General features: G+C 40.5%; 2 protein-coding genes across 5 annotated transcripts; one reads left to right on the top strand and one right to left on the bottom strand.

Moving 5' to 3' along the window:
• Window positions 1-7,459: 7,459 nt before the first annotated feature.
• On the bottom strand, window positions 7,460-10,606 carry LOC147605517 (uncharacterized). Of its 4 annotated transcripts, none has more exons than XM_086793390.1 (4): window positions 9,891-10,606; window positions 9,006-9,096; window positions 7,878-8,238; window positions 7,460-7,787 (listed from the first exon to the last, which is right to left on the bottom strand). In XM_086793390.1, the coding sequence occupies exons 1-4, from the start codon at window positions 10,032-10,034 to the stop codon at window positions 7,784-7,786; spliced, it is 600 nt and encodes a 199-aa protein (XP_086649516.1). In that variant the 5' UTR covers window positions 10,035-10,606; the 3' UTR covers window positions 7,460-7,783. The 4 variants fall into 4 exon arrangements, 3 of the variants coding, with proteins under 3 accessions (XP_086649516.1, XP_086649518.1, XP_086649517.1); XM_086793392.1 differs by having other exon boundaries at window positions 8,896-9,096; window positions 9,891-10,597; XR_015265160.1 differs by lacking the exon at window positions 9,006-9,096 and having other exon boundaries at window positions 9,891-10,590.
• Window positions 10,607-17,261: 6,655 nt separating this feature from the next.
• Window positions 17,262-18,739, top strand: LOC147605516 (aspartyl protease family protein 2-like). The gene has a single exon (XM_086793612.1). It carries the CDS (start codon window positions 17,333-17,335, stop codon window positions 18,737-18,739), a length of 1,407 nt encoding a protein of 468 aa, XP_086649738.1. The 5' UTR covers window positions 17,262-17,332.
• The last annotated feature ends 597 nt before the right edge of the window (window positions 18,740-19,336 follow it).

Raw genomic sequence — 19,336 nt, 5'->3', positions numbered from 1 at the left:
ACCAGATGCTTCCATTCGAGCTGACATGTTCAGAGCTTTGGGGCATATTATGAATATGCGTGGCAAGATATGCAAGAGCTCCCATGACAAGGAAGCAGGGATTTCATTAACGTCTTCACAATTTCGTGATCACGTTAACAAAACCTGTTGTTAACATAAAAATTCTTGTGATCACAATGTATATTCACGGGCATTTTTTATGACCTGCAAAAACCTTCTCTGCCAGTAATCCCGCCGGGAAAATGTACATTTCCCGGTGGGCCCGCCGGGAAAACCCATTTTCCCGGCGGACAAATTAAAAAAATAAAAAAATAAAAAAAATAAAAAAATCATGTTCACAGTCATTCTTACCATTTTTGGGCCTTCTGGACTCATTTATGATGTCAAAAGTTCAAAATTCTTGGCACAAAAAAAGTTTTGTATAATTTGTTGGCCTTAAGTTCAATTGACACACCAATTAAATCTAACTATACTTACATCAATTGACTCAATTGTCCATGATATCATTGCACTCAATTGAGCCCAATTGGACTCAATTACACTTGATTTACACTCAATTGATATTAATTGGGTGTCAATTGATGTCAATTGTGCCTAATTCGACGCAATTGAGCCCAATTTACACCCAATTTGCATAAAGTGGGTGTAAACTAAGTATCAATTGAGTCGAATTGGACTCAATTGATAATAATTGGATGTTAATTGATATTAATTAAGCCCAATTAACTTCAATTGGGTGTTAATTTATTACAATTAATGTCAATTAAGCTCAATTGAGCTCAGTTGACATCAATTGGGTGTCAATTGATATCAATTAAGCTCAATTGAGCTCAGTTGACATCAATTGGATGTCAATTGATATCAATTGAGCTCAATTGGGCTCAATTGCACTCAATTGATACTCAATTGGGTGTTAATTGCATCCTATTGTGCTCAATTGAGCCCAATAGGATGCAATTAACATCAATCAGGTGTCAATTGATCACAATTGATATCAATTGGGCTCAATTGCACTCAATTGTGTGATCGATTGTGTGTCAATTGATGTCAATTGAGCCTAATATGATACAATTGAGCTCAATTCACGCCCAATTGGATGTAAATTGAGTGTCAATTGAGCCGAATTAGACTCAATTGATATAGCAATTGGGTGTTAATTGATATCAATTAATATCCAATTAACACAATTGAAGCCAATTAAGTCTAATTGACTTCAATTGGATAATTTGGGTGTCAATTGAGCTCAATTGGACGTAAATGACATCAAATAGGAGTCAATTAACATCAATTGAACCTTATTGACATCAATTGGGTGCCAATTAACATCAATTGGACTCAATTGACATCAGTTGGGTTTCAATTGAGCCAAATTGGATGCAATTGACATCAATTGGGTGTCAATTGATTACAACTGAGCTGAATTGGGCTCAATTGCACTCAATTGATATTAATTGGGTGTCAGTTAAACCTAATTCCATGCAATTGAGCTCAATTGACATCAATTCACATCAATTGATATTAATTGGGTGTCAATTGATATCAATTGAGCCTAATTCGATGCAATTGAGCTCAATTCACATCAGTTCACATCAATTGGGTGTCAATTGATGTCAATTGAGTAAAATTGAGTCTAATTGGGTGTCAATTGAGTCAAATTGAGTATAATTGGGTGTCAATTGATATCAATTTAGCCAAATTGAGTCTAATTGAGTCCAATTAGACTTAGTTAAGCCAAATTGAGTCTAATTGGGTGTCAATTGATGTCAATTGAGTCAAATTGAGTCTAATTGGGTGTCAATGGAGCCTAATTGACATCAATTGGGTGTCAATTGATGTCAATTGAGCCCAATTGAAGCTAATTGTGTATCAATTGACACACAATTGATGTCAATTGGGCTCAATTGACATCAATTGGATTCAATTGACACATAATTGATGTCACATGGGCTCAATTGACATCAATTAACACCTAATTGATATCAATTAATATCAATTGGATGTCAAGTGATTATAATTGATGCTAAATTGAATGAATTGAGTCCAATTGACATCAATTAAGTCTAATTGGGTATTAATTGATCAATTGGGCTCAATGGATATCAATTGACACCCAATTGCACTCAATTGATATCAATTGGACTCAAAAGGGTGTTAACTGATGTTAATTGAGCCCAATTGACATCAATTGGGTGTTAATTGAGCTCAATTGGACACAATTAAGAATAATTGGGTATGAATTGAACTCAATTGACATCAATTAGGTGTCAATTGAGCCTAATTGCATCCAATTGAACTCAATTGACATCAATTGGGCAAATTGCATCCAATTTAATTCAATTGACATCAATTAAGCCTAATTGCATCCAATTTAACCCAATTGGACTCAATTGAATCCAATTGGACTCAATTGACATCAGTTAGGTGTCAATTGAGCCTAATTGTATCTATTTGGACTTAATTGACATCAATTGGGTGTCAATTAAACCCAATTAGAGTCAATTGATATCAATTGGGTGTTTATTGATATTAATTGAGTTTAATTGACATCAATTGGGTGTTTATTGATGTCAATCGAGTCCAATTAGATGCAATTGGACTCAATTGGGTGTGAATTAGACTCAATTAATATCGATTGGGCTCAATTGATATCAATTAGGTGTGAATTGATGTCAATTGAGCCCAATTCGATGCAATTGATATCACTTGGGTGTCAATTAGACTCAATTGGCACCCAATTGATGTCAATTGAGTCCAAGTGGATGTCAATTGATATCAATTGAGCCCAATTGATCAATTGACACCCAATTAGACTTAATTGATATCAATTTGACTCAATTAGGTATTAATTGATATCAATTAGACTCAATTGGATGCTAATTGATATTAATTGAGCTCAATTAAACTCAATTGACATCAATTAGGTGCTAATTGAGTGTAATTGATGTCTATTAAGCCCAATTTAGCTTAATTGACATCAATTGGGTATCAATTGACTATAATTGATGTCAATTGAGCTCAATTGACATCAATTGGGTGTCAATTAATGTCAATCGAGTCCAATTAATATCAATTAGGTATCAATTAAGCTAAATTGATGTCAATTGGGTGTCAATTGAGCCCAATTCACATCAATTGGGTGTAAATTGAACCTAATTGGACTCAATTAACATCAATTAGGTGTGAATTGATGTCAATTGACCCCACTTGGATGCAATTGATATCAATTTGGTGTCAATTGGACTCAATTGGCACCCAATTGATGTCAATTGAGTCCACTTGGATGTCAATTGATATCAATTGAGCCCAATTGATCAATTGACACCCAATTAGACTTAATTGATATCAATTTGACTCAATTGGATATTAATTGATGTCAGTTGAACTCAATTAGATGTTAATTGATGTTAATTGAGTCTCAATTGACATCAATTGGGTGCCAATTGAGTGTAATTGATGTCAATTAAGCCCAATTTGGCTCAATTAACATCAATTGGGTGTCAATTAACTACGATTGATGTCAATTGAGCTGAATTGACATCAATTGGGTGTTAATTGATGTTAATTGAGTTTAATTGACATCAATTGGGTGTTAATTGATGTCACTTGAGTCCAATTAGATGTAATTAGACTCAATTGGGTTTGAATTAGACTCAATTGATATCAATTGGGCTGAGTTAATTGGGTGTCAATTGAGCCCAATTGACATCAATTGGGTGTGAATTAAACGTGATTGGACTCAATTAACATTAATTAGGTGTGAATTGATGTCAATTGAGCCTAATTGGATGCAATGGATATCAATTGGGTGTCGCTTGGACTCAATTGGCACCCAATTGATGTCAATTGAGTCCAATTGGATGTCAATTGGTACCAATTGAGCCCAATTGATCAATTGACATCCAATTAGACTTAATTGATATCAATTTGACTCAATTAGGTATTAATTGATATCAATTAAACTTAATTAGATATTAATTGATGTTAATTGAGTCTAATCGGACTCAATTGATATCAATTGGGTGCCAATTGAGTGTAATTAATATCAATTAAGCTCAATTCGGCTCAATTGGGATCAATTGGGTGTCAATTGACTACGATTGATGTCAATTGAGCTCAATTGACATCAATTGGGTGTTAATTGATGTCAATTGAGTCCAATTAACATCAACTGGATGTCAATTGAGCCCAATTGACATCAATTGGGTGTGAATTGAACCGGATTGGACTCAATTGACATCAATTAGGTGTGAATTGATGTCAATTAAGCCCAATTGGATGCAATTGATATCAATTGGGTGTCACTTGGACTCAATTGGCATCCAATTGATGTCAATTGAGTCCAATTGGATGTCAATTGATATCAATTGAGTCGAATTGATTAATTGACACCCAATTATACTTAATTGATATCAATTTGACTCAATTGAATATTAGTTGATGTCAATTGGACTCAATTGGGTGTTAATTGATGTTAATTGAGGACTCAATTGACATCAATTGGGTACCAATTGAGTGCAATTGTTGTCAATTCGGCTCAATTGGCATCAATTGGATATCAATTGACTAGGATTGATGTCAATTGAGCTCAATTGACATCAATTGGGTGTTAATCGATGTCAATTGAGTCCAATTAAGCCCAGTTGTGTCCAATTGGGTGTCAATTGATTGAATCCAATTAAGTCCAATTAAGCCCAATTGAGTCCAATGGGGTGTCAATTGATGTCAATTGAGCCCAATCGATCAATTAACACCCAATTAGACTTAATTGATACCAATTGGACTCAATTGGATATTAATTGATGTCAATTAGACTCAATTGGAAGTATAATAAGATCTAATTGATGGTAATCGAGCTTAAGGTGATAAATTTAGAGATAACTTTTTTTGTACAAAGAATTTCAAACTTTTGACATTATAAATGAGTCTAGAAGGCCCAAAAATGGTAGGAATGACTGTGAACATGGGCTTCGGCAGGTTACCAGGTCACTGGTAACCTGCTATTTTGAGAACATGAAAACATGTGAACATGTGAATAACATGTTCACAAGTGTTATTAACAAAAAAAATCTTGTGATCACGTGAATATAAAATCCCTGCAAGGAAGAAGAAGCAACCTAGCTGGTGGAAACATTTTTGCAGACATACCATGTCCAAGCATCATTCATACAGTACTTCAAGGATCAATGGCTTCCACGAATCGATATGTTATGTCTTCTTGCTTTGATTTAAATTTTAGCTTGTATATATGCTACGCTATAATTTTATGTTGCATAAACAAAATATTATTTTAGGCATGTGGATCCATGCATCGAGATTGTTGCCTCATGCAAACCAAGAAACAAACGGGAGCATTGAATCATACCATGGCATCTTGAAAAGCCGATTCTTGTCTAGACGTTGAACGATTCATGGTTGTCGAATTGATTGGCTTATACAAAAGCTCATGTGTGCATGTCACTCATATTATTGGTACCAAGACATGCTTAAGGAGGTTGGATTTAAAAAGAATTTCAATAAAGCTAATGTTGTGATGAACTCAGTCACACATGCCAAAGCCATTCTTGACCATAATGTGAGGTTTCTTGATGAAGAGAACATGAATGCAAGAGTCAAAAGCCAAAGCAGAGAAAAGCATTGGTACAAAGTGCAAAATGCTGACTGTGAATGGGCACGTTGTGAGTGTGATTGGGCAATGAGAGGAAACCTTTGCAAAGCATCAAGTGAAGGTGATGATGGTTAATGGGATCCACACAGATAACCTCATTGCAAGGACTATGGATATGTATAATGATAACTTTGGGACAATGCTCGTGAGTATACATGTCATTATCTTCTCATCTATGTGATTCGATCCTTTGCTGTAAATATATTTCTTTAAAATTATGTTATGTACAGGCCATGGAAACACTATATAGACCAACAGTCCACACTAATGGAGGATAGGAAAGATGACCCACTAATAATGGTGCCAGCCATGCAAAGGATATTCAATGAAACACTACAGATTTCAGGTATGTATACACAACTCTAATTACCTTGTTGTGTTCTTGTCTACTTCTATGGTGGGAGATCTATGAATCTCACATGCGAATGTTTGGAAATAGGGAGTGATATTTCCTTGCTTACACATGCAAAAAGGATGGCCTTGCAAATGCTCACTTCTATGCAACAAATGAAGGCAGGGAGATCAAATATGGCTGCACATCCTTCTTCTTCACAACTTTTACCAATTGATGATGGGTTTGGCAACTCTCTACAATGTGCAAAGCCATTCATCGAAGGAATGCAAGCCTTGTCTAAGAAAAGAGGAAAGGCTACGATCACCCATTTGGAGGCTTTTCCAAAACCCAAGTCGAGGAAAAAGATCACCATGCAAGCGAAATTAGATAATAATGCAATAACTGTGAATGGGTCCGGAGAGTAGTTAAGATGTGTGTTCTTTTGGCAGCAATAGCTTATTTGTGCTTATTTTGGAGATGTGAACATCTATGAGTTCACATCCATAATTGTATTGTTGACTGCAGCAATGTAATTTCTTTGTGAGCAAATGCCTTAAGAGATTCTTCTCTCCCTTTATGTCTCTCACTCTCTGTCTGTAAACAAATGTGTTGTGTCTGAGTGGGGGAGTTGCACTCAGTGTTCGAAAAAAACCCGGGTATAGTGTAATTTGCACTTGCAGATTTTTAAAATTACTTTCAAATTTGAAACTTAAGGGTACAAAAACCTGGAGATTTTGAGGGGTTGTAGAACAAAAACCTTCAAAAGGGTTGTAGAACAAAAACCTTCAAAATTTGAAAATTTTCTTTATAAATAATTTCACAATTTTTAGATGAAGGTTTTGTACTTTTTGGGAAAATAGTTTTTTTCGAACACTGGTTGCACTATGCTGCTACTTCTGCCTTCTGCTGTGGCGGTGGCTAGCACCTTCCAGATGGACATGGTGTACACTGCCCTCCAATTCAGATTTTTGTTGTTGCAGAGACTAGAATCATGGAGCATTTTATTTAATTCACACTGACCCCGCATGGGCACACCGTCGAGCACTACCTAACCATTAACTGTACAGACAAGGGCTGTCCACATTAAGCCTAGATAAGCTGGACCTGCATCTTTTCTAGCCTAGAAGTCAGCCCACTCATGCATATAAATAGCCCCAGTCATGCCTAGAAATAGCCCATACGCAGCCCATTCATGCATAGAAATAGCCCAGATAAGCAAGACATGCATCTTTATTTAGCCACACGATTTGATCATTTAAAAGCCTAGAATTCAGTAACATGATTTAAACATCAATACATGCACTGGAATGACATAACAAAGCACCTGCATCTTTTTCAGCCTAGAATTCAGCCACATGATGTCCACAACCATACACATGATTTGATGATGTAAAAGCCTAGAATTTAGTAACATGATTTAAACATCAATACATGCACTGGAATAACATAACAAAGCGAGATTTGATCATGCAAAAGCCAACAACACAATTATATTATATTTGTCCGGCTGACATACAAAATTCAAGTGACATACTTGACACATACTACATTCTACATTTTCATATATATTTGGAATGTTATGCATTTACAAAGCCTACTAAGAGGCCTCAATCTGGGCTATCAAGCTCTTCCCTACCCTTCTTCTTTGTCCCCCTACGGTATGTCAAAGCATAAGACACTGTCCACACTCCTCGGCTTTGATTACTGTATTGAACCCGGATAACTTCAGCTGGTGACCCCTCTTGGTCTCTGTGAATGAATTAGCCCTTCCCATGGCCATTTCCTTATCTACATAGACAACCCCGTACATGAGCTCAACCTCACCTGTAGTGTACACGCAATGATAAACATAGATGTAACTGAATTCATTTGCTTTACCTTATGTAATGTGTATGTCCACACACCTTCCATGGCAACCTCTCTATGCTCAACCGAACATGTAGCCCTTGCCATGATTGTGTCATCCTGAACCTCACCTCCAACATCATATTATATTGGTCTTTGGTACCCCCACCCATGAGCTCAACCTTACCTCCAAGGTACAATCCAATGATAAACATAGATGTAACTGAATTCAACTGCTTTACCTTATGTAATGTGTATGTCCACACACCTTCAGTAGCAACCTCTCTATGCTTAATGGAACATGCAGTCCCTGCCATGGCTGTGTCATCCGGAACCTCACCTCGAGCATCCATGCCAACATGTATATTATCTTGTGCTCTGGAACATGTACCCCCTGCCATGGTTGTGTCAACATCATGTGAAATAGTAAGCAAGACAAGTGCAGAGATGAAATTATATAGGCAACATCATAAGAGTGTCTACTAATAAAGCCACTAAGTAATAGCCAGTTCATAATGCATCCACATTGCTATTGTGGGGATGCCTAAGACATCATGTGGCATAGAGAATCCAATGCATCCTCTTCCAAATCCATGAGCTAGCTTTCTTGCATCCTCTTTGGAGATGGACTAACCACATCTTCCACATATGTAGAAGAAGTGTCTAGTATAAAACATGATATTTGAAACATTATAAATGAAAGTGCTAAAAATAAATGTAAAATAGACAATTATTTGGCTATGACTATACCACGAGCTGGCTCTAATGGTCCATCACAACCTAAGCAACCCTCGAACCTCTCTACTGGCCTTAGGAGACACGTTCTTTTCACCAAGGGTCGCTACCCTATACTCTTCCATTCCTTCATTGATGTAATCCTCAATGAATGATTCTTTCCAAGCAAGGATGTCCTTCCTATGAATGTCACATGCATCCATGTATATCGATTTCCATTAAATCCCTGCTTAAACCTGCAATCTATATCTCTTCATGTAGATTCTGTTCATGGCTTTATCCCTTGGTGATTTGACTGGGACTTTCGCATACTTACTTAGGCTTTCTCTTATCTTCCCTCTGTCATAGATCACCATAGGCAATTCTGGATGCTTTGTTAGGTGTGATGATTAAACATGTCTAAGTGAGAGAAGGCTTTTGGTGTACCTTGATGCCCGTGGCAACCGGGCACCAAGCATACATACTCCTTCTTAAACCCACCACACTTCAGCCTCTCTGCATATCTACGTTGCTCCCACTAAGGCACATCACAATTAGCATGTTATGAGTATGTGTGTGTGTGTATGATAAGTATGTGTATGTGTAAGTGGTAATATGTGTATGCAATATGTGTAGGTGGTAATATGTGTAAGAGTTATGTATGGTGTGTGTGTATGTGTATGTGTATGTGTATGTGTATGTGTATGTGTGTGTGTATGTGTATGTGTATGTGTATGTGTATTATGTGTATGTGTATGTGTATGTGTATGTGTATGGTGTGTATGTATGTGTATGATAAGTTTGATTCATGTGTGTGTATGTTGTAATGTGTGTATGTTACATGCGTGCATTTGTGAATGTGTATATGTGTGTGTTGAGTATGTGTTATGTGTATGGTATGTGTATGTGTATGTGTATGTGTATGTGTATGTGTATGTGTATGTGTATGCGTATGTGTATGTGTATGGTGTGTGTGTATGTGTATGATAAGTTTGATTCATGTGTGTGTATGTTGTAATGCGTGTATGTTACGTGCACGCATTTGTGAATGTGTATATGTGTGTGTGTGGAGTTATGTATGGTGTGTGTGTATGTGTATGTGTGTATGTGTATGTGTATGTGTATGTGTATGTGCATTGAGTATGTGTATGGTGTGTGTGTATGTGTATGTGTATGATGAGTTTGATTTATGTGTAAGTATGTTATAATGCGTGTATGTTACATGCGTGCATTTGTGAATGTGTATATGTGTGTGTGGAGTTATGTGTGCAAAAGACATTTGGTGTGCACAAATGGAATATCTACATGAACTGAAACAAATCACAAATTCACCGTAAAGGGAGGCTGTTGGCCTTCATTTGGATTCTCAAAACCGCCCTCGTGGGACATAGTCATGATCATCCTCTTCATCTCCATGAAGATCTTTCGAGGGAAATAGCCCATCATTTGAGGGTGCAGCCCGAAATACATGCTCATTTGGAATGGAAGCCCCTCTTCCTGACCTAGTCTTCACCATGTCCTTAGTGCCCTCAAAATTAATTAAAACATAGGGATGCTTGTCCACGCTGCTCTGGTGAGGAATCACCCTCAGAGCTGGAGCTAATGTTGATTATCACACGAGGCTTGTCTTCCCCTGCTGCCCTGCCTCTCCACCCTGAATCGGCTGCCCTGAATACTCCACCTCTCCGCCCTGAGTCGGCCATAGAACCACACCCTGTCTTGGGCACCGACACGATTGGGGGGCTCTTGCGTTGGGGGCTCTTATGGGGGCGTTGGTATGCAGAAGGAAGACCAAGGAGGGTGCTGGCGTGGACGGAGGCAGTGTGCTTAGGCATGCCATGGTGCATGCCGTCCATCCGCCACACGCTGGAAGGGATGGACGGGAGCGCGCAAATCCATTGTGGCTCGAGCGGGTGGGAGGTGGAGTTAACTGGCAGCCAGTGAAGTGATGGCGATGGGGCCAAGGACTTGAGTTGGCGCGATCTAGAGTTAACTAGTGGCTAGTGAAGTGATGGTGATGGGGCCCATGCGCATGGGGATGCATGGCCATGCAAAGTGACAGCAAGCATGCATACCGTGGAGGACGGGTAAAGGTTAAACGGTCGCTTTTGAAAAGTCAGCCCCTCCACGTATACTAAAGACAATGGGAGGGGCTTGCCATCTATCCTCAGCACATTGTGCTTCTTTGATTTAGAGGGGAGGCGAGGAATACCTTGCAAGACTCCAACAACTTCAACAAGCAAAAGCAGAAGATAGGTCACTGGATGATGATTTGCAAGATGGAGGGAAGAAAAGGGAGATTTGCAGAAGGGAGGCAAGTTAAAGAAGGGAGGACTTAGGAGCAAGTTGCAGAAGGGAGGCAAGTTGAAGAAGGAAGGACTTAGGAGCAGAAGGGTGGCGAGAGCAGTACAAGAGAGGCTATAGTAGGAGCAAAAGCTTTCCTGCTCCCAACTCAGGTACCTACATCTCCCAAACCTCGAGATCGTGCCTTCCTGGCACCTTCCATACCACAGAAACTCACTTCTGACGACCCACATAAATCAATCGTTGTTTGAGCTTCACGATCTGAACCATAGAAACTCACTTTTGACCCACATAAATCAATCATTGTTTGAGCTTCATGATGCCTTTACTAAATGTGCCTTTACACATGGTAGGGAAATCATGCAGAAGAGGTGCGCTAGAGTGACAAGCATCCATTGGCCAGATATCAAGTTGTATGCATGGAGCTTGAGGGTTTCTCGATCAAAGTTGAAGAGCAGCTGATCGAGCGCTATGATATCAGTGGTGAAGGACTACACGGTGGAGAATCACGATGATCATGGTTGAGAAAGATGGACATTCTAGACAACCACAAGGGGCAACGTTTGAGAAGATCCACCAAAGGTGGTGCTCATAGCGCCTGTGAGGACATTCAAAACAAAGATCTGAAGCATCCTCTCTGCTCCGCCCAACCTAGATCACGTGTTATGCTGTATGTTCATGACATCTGATATATGACACATTCAAGTTAAGCTTTTGTCCTTCTTCTCATTGTATTCATCATCAGTTCTCACATAACCTGGTTTGTAGTGTAATTTTCATGGGTGAAAATTAGAAATCCTAGTTGGAATTCCACCATTACCTTTAATTTTAAGAGATGAAATTTGTATATTTTAGTTATAAATCCTAGCATTTGTATGATTTCTAGTAACTTTCAAGGAAAAATCCTGGTTAACCCAATGCACTGCATTTAATTTTAAGGGTTGAATTTTTTTTTCGAGCATTGTTCATCATTAATAGGTTTGTCTACACAACAGAATACAAGACTCTAGATTGGATTGGGCATCCCTCTACGTGTTGTGTTGATCTGAAGCCAAACTTCATATGTTATGTATGCGTTAACCCTTTTTTTAGCCTACCCTTTGTCACTAGACATTTTTGCTAACACCAAGAAGAGTAATTTTGCTTCTAGTGATTCGTCCACATGGCTAATTTGATTGGGTGAGAGCGGATCATGGATGCTCATCTCTCTTGGATTTTGCACTCTCATGTTGTTGAGATTAAAAAGATGCAGGGAGAAGAAAGCTTGAGCTCTTGCAAGCACACACACACTCACAAAACCCTAAAAGAGAACACACAAGGTGAGAGGCTGAAAATCTTCTTCTTCTTCACACAACACTCAACACACCATATACAAAGATAAGAGTACACACAATGAAAAGGTACTCAACCAAATACATACTAGGGTTCTCTATAGTGTGAACCCAACTAAATGAGCTGGCGCTATCACTATGCCAGTCTCTAGAATGGCTCACCACATAGCGTGTCATCCCACTGACCGCATATCACCCATGATCTCACCAACCATGCCAGTGGTGTAAGTGGGGCCTATCCCCCAAGCGGGTCATCAGTGTCCACCGCCTCACTAGATGAGCTCGATATCTCAACACTCCCCCCCCTCGAGCTCAACTCCATCCCATGTACACAAAGCGAAGCCCTGAATCTGTGGAGCTTCTCTGTACCTAATGCTTTGGTGAAGATATCAGCGACCTGATCCTGTGTGCTGACATAAACAAGGTCAACGTCTCCTGCCAAAACCTTCTCTCTGACAAAATGGTAGTGGACCTCTATATGCTTCGTGTGCGAGCATGAAAAACTTGGTTCCTGGCCAACCGTATACTGCTAATATTGTCACAGAAAATGATAACTTATCTATCCACTGATAGACCCAAATCTGCAAGTAGCTTTCTCAACCAAGCTACCTCACATGCTGCCATAGCAGCACCTTTGTACTCGGCCTCTGTACTAGATAGAGCATTTGTAGGCTTCTTCTTGCTGCTCCAAGTCACAGCAGCACTCACCAAAGAAAACATGAAGCCACTAGTAGAATCTCTATCTGAGATACTACCAGCCCAATCAGCATCTGTGTACCCATGTACACATATCTCTGTCCCAGTTTCATAAAATAGTCCACAATGCAAAGTAGACCTCACACGTATGCGTCTCAATGCATCCAAATACGACCTCTGAGGAACTGCATAAAAACTGACTCACCAACCCAAGAGCATAGCTCAAATCTGGCCTAGTGATTGTCATGTAGATCAAGCTTCCTACTATGCGCCTATACATAGTAGGATCCTCCAAAATCTCTCCTGAATCAAAACTCAACTTGCCATTTTGATCCGATGGCACTGAGATAGGCTTACAACCTGTCATACCATACTTGGACAACATGTCCAAGCCATACTCTCTGTAGTAATCCAATACCATGTGGTGACCTAATCACCTCAATGCCCAAGAAATATCTGAGCTCCCCCAGATCCTTCATCTCAAACTTCTGTCTAAGCAAGATCTTTACATCAAAGATCTCTGCATCATGGCTCCCCGTAATGATCCGGTCATCTACATAGATGACAACAAGCACAACCCCTCTATCACTGTGTCTCACATACAGCAAGAAATTTGCATTGGCTACATGAAAGCCAATAGTGACAAGATATTCAGAAATCTTGTCAGACCATTCTCTTGGTGCTTGTTTTAAGCCATACAAGGCTTTCTTCAACCTGCACACATGCTCGGGGTGACTCACATCCTCATAACCTGCACACATGCTTAGGGTGACTCAGATCCTTATAACTAGGTGGCTGCAACATATACACCTCTTCCTGCAAATCCCCATGCAAGAATGCATTCTTTATATCCATCTGATGTAAAGACCATTGCTTTGACACAGCCACTGCTATCACAACTCTCACTGTTGCCATCTTGGCAACTGGGCTAATCAATACCATATGTCTGCGCATATCCTTTGGCTACCAATTCAGCCTTGTACCTGCTTATGTTTCCATCACTGTTATGTTTTACTTTGTACACCCACTTGCATCCAATGGCTTTCTTGCCTTTAGGCAATTTCACTAAATCCCAAGTCTCATTTCCATATAGTGCATCTATCTCCTCATCCATAGCTTTCTCCCAACACACATTTCCAATAGCCTCATCAATGCACGTGAGCTCTACAACCTGTACAACTTTTGCCATGTATGCATAGTGATGTGCCATATAACCATCATAGGTAAACCTCTGCACAGGATTCTTCACTCTCCCAGATCTTCGCAGCTTTGCATTCATGGCTTCCATAGCCTTCTTTACACCAGGTGTTCTCATAGCCGGTATCCCAAGATCCTCATTAAGGTTCATCTCTGAGCCACTAGACTCTCCATCAACATGAGAATGCCCATTAGAAATATCAGGCATACTAAGGGGCTCAACCACTTTCTCTTTGCCTTTATGTGATGTACTAATCACATTTGCAGGACTGGTATTATGACGCACCCTGCCACTCCATAGTCTATCAACTGAACCACTAGATGAGGACTCTCCTGGGGCACTCAAAGACTATGATTGCTGACTTGCATTCTATGCAACCACATTTCCACTCACATCAGTAGCTTCTTTTTCAGCTGCATACCAGCTGCTCATCTCATCAAAAACAACATCCCTGCTTACCCTCAACTCATGTGTAGCAGGGTTATAATACCTGTATCCCTTTTGCTCAAGGGAATACCCAATAAACACACATTTTTCAGCTTTTGGTGGATCCAGCTTCATTCTTAGCTCATCTGGCACATGCACATATGCAATGCATCCAAAGACTTTCAGATGAGACAAATCAGGTTTTCTGCTAGTAAACCTCTCCTCTGGAGTTACATCATGTATGGCTGCAGTTGGAGTCCTGTTCATGATGTAAACTGCCTCAACCCAATAGCTATGCGGCATATTCTTCTCTCCCATCAATGCTTGCGCAATCTCAGCAATGTGCCTATTTTTTTGCTCTCAGCAACTCCATTTGGCTGCGGAGTGTATCTGTATGTAAACTGTCTTCGAATACCATTCTTCTTCAAAAATTCAAAGAACTCATTAGAGAAGTACTCTCCCCCTCCATTTGACCTTAGGCACTTTACATATTTCCCTGTTTTCTTTTCAACCATAACTCTGAAATTTTAAAAATGAGTGAACACCTCACTCTTCTCCTTCATGAAGTATACCCACACTTTCCTTGTGTGGTCATCAATAAATGTCACATAATACCTGCAACCTCCCATAGACATGGTCTTCGTAGGACGGTTCGATACAAATAGAGCACGTTTGGAAAGCTTCACTTGTACTTTCGATTTTCCTACCATCTAATTTAAAATAGAAATCCCTTGGTGCACCACTACACATCAATTGGGATCTCTCATCTAAGAAAGGCCAATGGCCAATGGCTTTCTAGATTGAAGCTTAACGGGTCTGGACCTTATCATTGGATTACAACATCTATGATGGAACTGTGAGTTCCATCATGCATGTCTGGATCCAATCTTGCACCTCTCTATACATCTGACATCTTCTATAACAAAATTGCATAATGTTTGCCTCCTAATGAAATACCTAGTCATAGAAACAACCAATGCTAAAAATTAACAGCTATCACCCTAACAAAATTTATGACAAACCAAAAAAAAGGTTCAGATTTCACTTGAATGTAACATTTGGCATTGTTACTTTGCATTCAATAGCATCTTCAACATAGGTCTTCTTTACACGGCCATCCCTCCCCCAGAAACTCGTTTATCCAATCATTATCAAGTGACCTCACTTGATATATTATGTTTGGTTTCTTGACACCCTCACATGATGCAAACATCTATATAAAGGTGCTACATGGTATCAACCAACTCAGATGGACATTCTTAGACCCTCTTGTTGATGGTTTCATTGCTACATGCATATCTGTTCTTATCTTATTCTTGCATATGCTGCAATGATGTCTGTGCAAGAAAAAACACATTCTCGGCTAGACAATGGTGGTAGTAGGATGGACTCCAGCCTACCAACATTATCATTTGCATTAGCCAAAACATACATAGAACTATAAAGGAAGATTCCATGTGCAATAGGCCTATCTCTATGTGGAAGACATTGATTCTTTCATTAATACACTCTGCATTCTGCCACTCTTGCACATTCGATGGATATAAAGCTACCAGAAAATTTTAATGCTTAGCTCTTGACCATAAAATAAATAGCTATTAAACATAAAAAACAAAGACTACTTACTAAAACTTAATGTATGTCTTAGATCTTGTACTTTCATCGTGGTGATGTTGTATTATGTCCTTGCGTGTATAAACATGTTGCACATGACCTCTATTGCACCATTTGGCTGCCTGATAGAACTCCAAGATCCTACCTTTCAAATTCTTGTTAGGATCACCAATGTCTTTTTGTTTTACCTTGCTCGAGTGTTAGGTCTCTTGTGATCCAGTATAACTTCTTAAACTGCTGAGGGATCCAGCTACCATTGGCATCCTTCCTGTTGAAAAGCTCCACACTTTCAATGCTACAGACATGTTTTCTCCTAGAGCTCGTCTACAAAGGGAGAACATAAAATTATTACCATTTCGATGGGCTTAGCGATCTAAATTACTAAACTAAAACTTAAGAAAAATGTTATAAACCATAACTTACACTCGGTTTTCCTTATAGTCTAGTTGACAAATAACCCCGCAAGTTGTCACAAATAATATCATGGCCAATAAGGTTCCATAAAAAACAAACAAAATTAAATCACAAAGAAATCATGACTAGCAAACATAGCTTAAAGAAGTTTAACATACTATTAAGATGAAAAAAGAGAGACTGAGTGAAAGACACAGTGTAAATTTCTGCAAAACTGAAGAAGAAGAGATGAAGGAGATATTGCAGAAATGAGTGATGCACATGAGAGGCAAGAAACGAAAAGAACAAAGTTCAAATTGTGGAGAAAGTGAAAATATTTTTGGTTTTTTTTCAAACACAACTAAAACTTGAGTTTCTTCTAGTCCCTAGACTAGTTTTCAATAAGTATGGCCTCTTTTCCTGAGATTCCTTTGAACATACGTTGTTTTTAAAGTTTGGTAAAGTGGTATTCCGACCTGTCATTCTTCTATTTTTTGAGATGGTAGTGTGTGTGGGAGGACACCCACACGAACCCAAGGAGATGGCTCTAGATACCATGTAAAAAGATGAGGTAGGCTGGAACTCGTTAGAAGGCAGGTATGGGACTGTACGCAGAGAGGTGCCAAGAAAGGAGCATGAAGAAGATTGTATTGCTTAAATTATTTGTACATAATCTGGGAGCGTTAATAAGTTACAACCATGTGTGTGCATGTATGTGAGGTATGCATGTATGGTGTAAACCGACGGATCCCGACCGAACTGTGGCACGCCTAGAAAAGCGATTTGATCATTTCAGATGAGTCCATGACTCCATGGCAACCACCTGCAGCACGATCTACTGCCTGCTAACACTACTCTTAATGTTTACTGCACGGCCGCAGATGGTATCCGCCGCTCGTCATCATCGTCAAGTCCGGAGCCCCGTCTCATACACAGCCCACATTTTCCACAGGGACTCCCCAGCCTCTCCACTCAGAAGAGCCGCCGCCTCGGAGCACGATATCTGGCTGGACAGGCTGGACAGGGATTCAGCGCGCGTGAAGGCACTCCACACCACTATGATCACTCGTGGAGCACCCGTTCGCTCCGGCTACGAGCTGGCTGGCAGTGGTGAATACTTCGTCAGACTCGGCGTCGGAACACCGGTAAGCAGGGACTTCTCCATGGTCGTCGACACCGGTAGCGACCTGTCGTGGATCCAGTGCACGCCATGTGAGTCCTGCTACTCCCAAATCGACCAGCCCGTCTTCGACCCTTCTACCTCCGCCACCCTACGCAATGTCTCCTGCCGCTCCCCCGTCTGCGTTGAGATTCCCTCCCTCGGTTGCGTTCCCGGCACCACGGAATGCGGCTACGAGGAGGTCTATGGCGACGGCTCCTCCACCATTGGCAACGTCGTCACCGACACCGTCACCGTCGGCGCCAGCGGCATCCTCCCCGGTATGCTCTTCGGTTGCGGCCACCGTAACAAGGGAACCTTCCGAGGCTCCGCCGGACTCCTCGGCCTCGGCACTGGCCGACTCTCCTTCCCATCTCAACTGCGCCAACTCCTGGGCGACGACCACAGCACCTTCTCCTACTGCCTTCCACCCATGCTCGCGCTGACAACCTCCACGCTAACCTTCGGCCCTACTCCACCCCCCACCAATGGCGCCTCCGTTCAGTATACGCCGCTCCTCCGCAACCTCGACTCAGACTTCTTCACGAGCTTCTACTATGTTTCGCTTGCCGGCATCAGCGTCGCCGGGGCTCGCCTTCCCATCCCTCCCTCTACTTTTGACTTGGACACCTCGACAGGGATGGGTGGTGTTATAGTTGACTCCGGTACCTCCGTAACACGCCTCCCTATGCCAGCCTACACACTCCTACGCTCTGCATTTCTCAATGCCTCCACCGCTACAGGCGGCCTCCGCCCATCTGACGCCGTCACCATCTTCGACACTTGCTTCGACATCGACGACCCTTTGCGCCTCCCGCAGGGTGTCCCGAGCATTATCCTCCACTTTGCCGGTAAGGGCGCCGATCTCCACTTACCTCCGGGCAACATCCTTGTTCGCGTCGACCATAATGAAAGCTCTCAGAAAGCGTGCCTTGCATTTGCAGGCAACCAGCTAGAGGGCCAGCCCTTCTCCATCATTGGAAACATTCAACAGCAAGGCTTCCGCCTCTCCTTCGACGCCCACGCCTCTCAGCTGGGCTTTGTGGTGGATCAGTGTTAAGAAGGGGGGGCTCCATGACTGGCACCATTATGCTGTTTATTCAAAGCGTACAGGGACTAGAGACTGTTATCATTCACCAACTTGAACAGTAGTATAAAATATGACACTTGCACGAGACAAGATACTCAGAGACGCAGAGGCAGTTACAAAACCGTGTGTGTGTTTGATTCATCGATGCTTTGTATTTACAGAGACACTCAAAACTGTGTGTGTTTGATTCATCGATGCGTTGTATTTACAGAGACACTCGAAGTATCGTGTGATTCAAAATGGTGTGACTTTTGTATTTACTGTTGGTTATATTTGTATTAAAGAAATATAACACAGGCCTTGACCGCTATTTGATGTCAGCCCGACTTTTGTAACTTGTCTCGATTTATAAAAATGTTGTTATTGAAAGAAAATATATATATATATATATATATATATATATATATATATAACACCTGGACATTTTAGTTATGAAGAAATTAAAACATTCAAATGTCGTGATTTGAAATGACATACTGAAGCGACAAAATGTCGCTATGTATCCTGCCGATTGAGCTAAGTAAACACGCATTTGTTTTTGTATCTCAAGTGTCTCTTGTGAGCACA

The sequence above is a fragment of the Cibotium barometz genome, chromosome 59, assembly GCF_041138505.1.
Source record: "Cibotium barometz isolate CiBa-2024 chromosome 59, ASM4113850v1, whole genome shotgun sequence".
Lineage (NCBI taxonomy): Eukaryota > Viridiplantae > Streptophyta > Polypodiopsida > Cyatheales > Cibotiaceae > Cibotium > Cibotium barometz.
The sequence above is the reverse complement of the archived record's forward strand: the minus strand, read 5'-3'. Positions and strand labels throughout refer to the sequence as shown.

Bases quoted from the DNA above. Each gene is read 5' to 3' on its own strand.
- LOC147605516 (XM_086793612.1), top strand. From the start codon at position 17,333: ATGGCAACCACCTGCAGCACGATCTACTGCCTGCTAACACTACTCTTA.
- LOC147605517 (XM_086793390.1), bottom strand. From the start codon at position 10,034: ATGAGCATGTATTTCGGGCTGCACCCTCAAATGATGGGCTATTTCCCT. The intron at 9,097-9,890 runs GTGAATTTGTGA...GATGTGCCTTAG, and splicing joins GCCAACAGCCTCCCTTTACG to TGGGAGCAACGTAGATATGC. The intron at 8,239-9,005 runs GTACACCAAAAG...CAACCATGGCAG, and splicing joins CGGTTGCCACGGGCATCAAG to GGGGTACATGTTCCAGAGCA.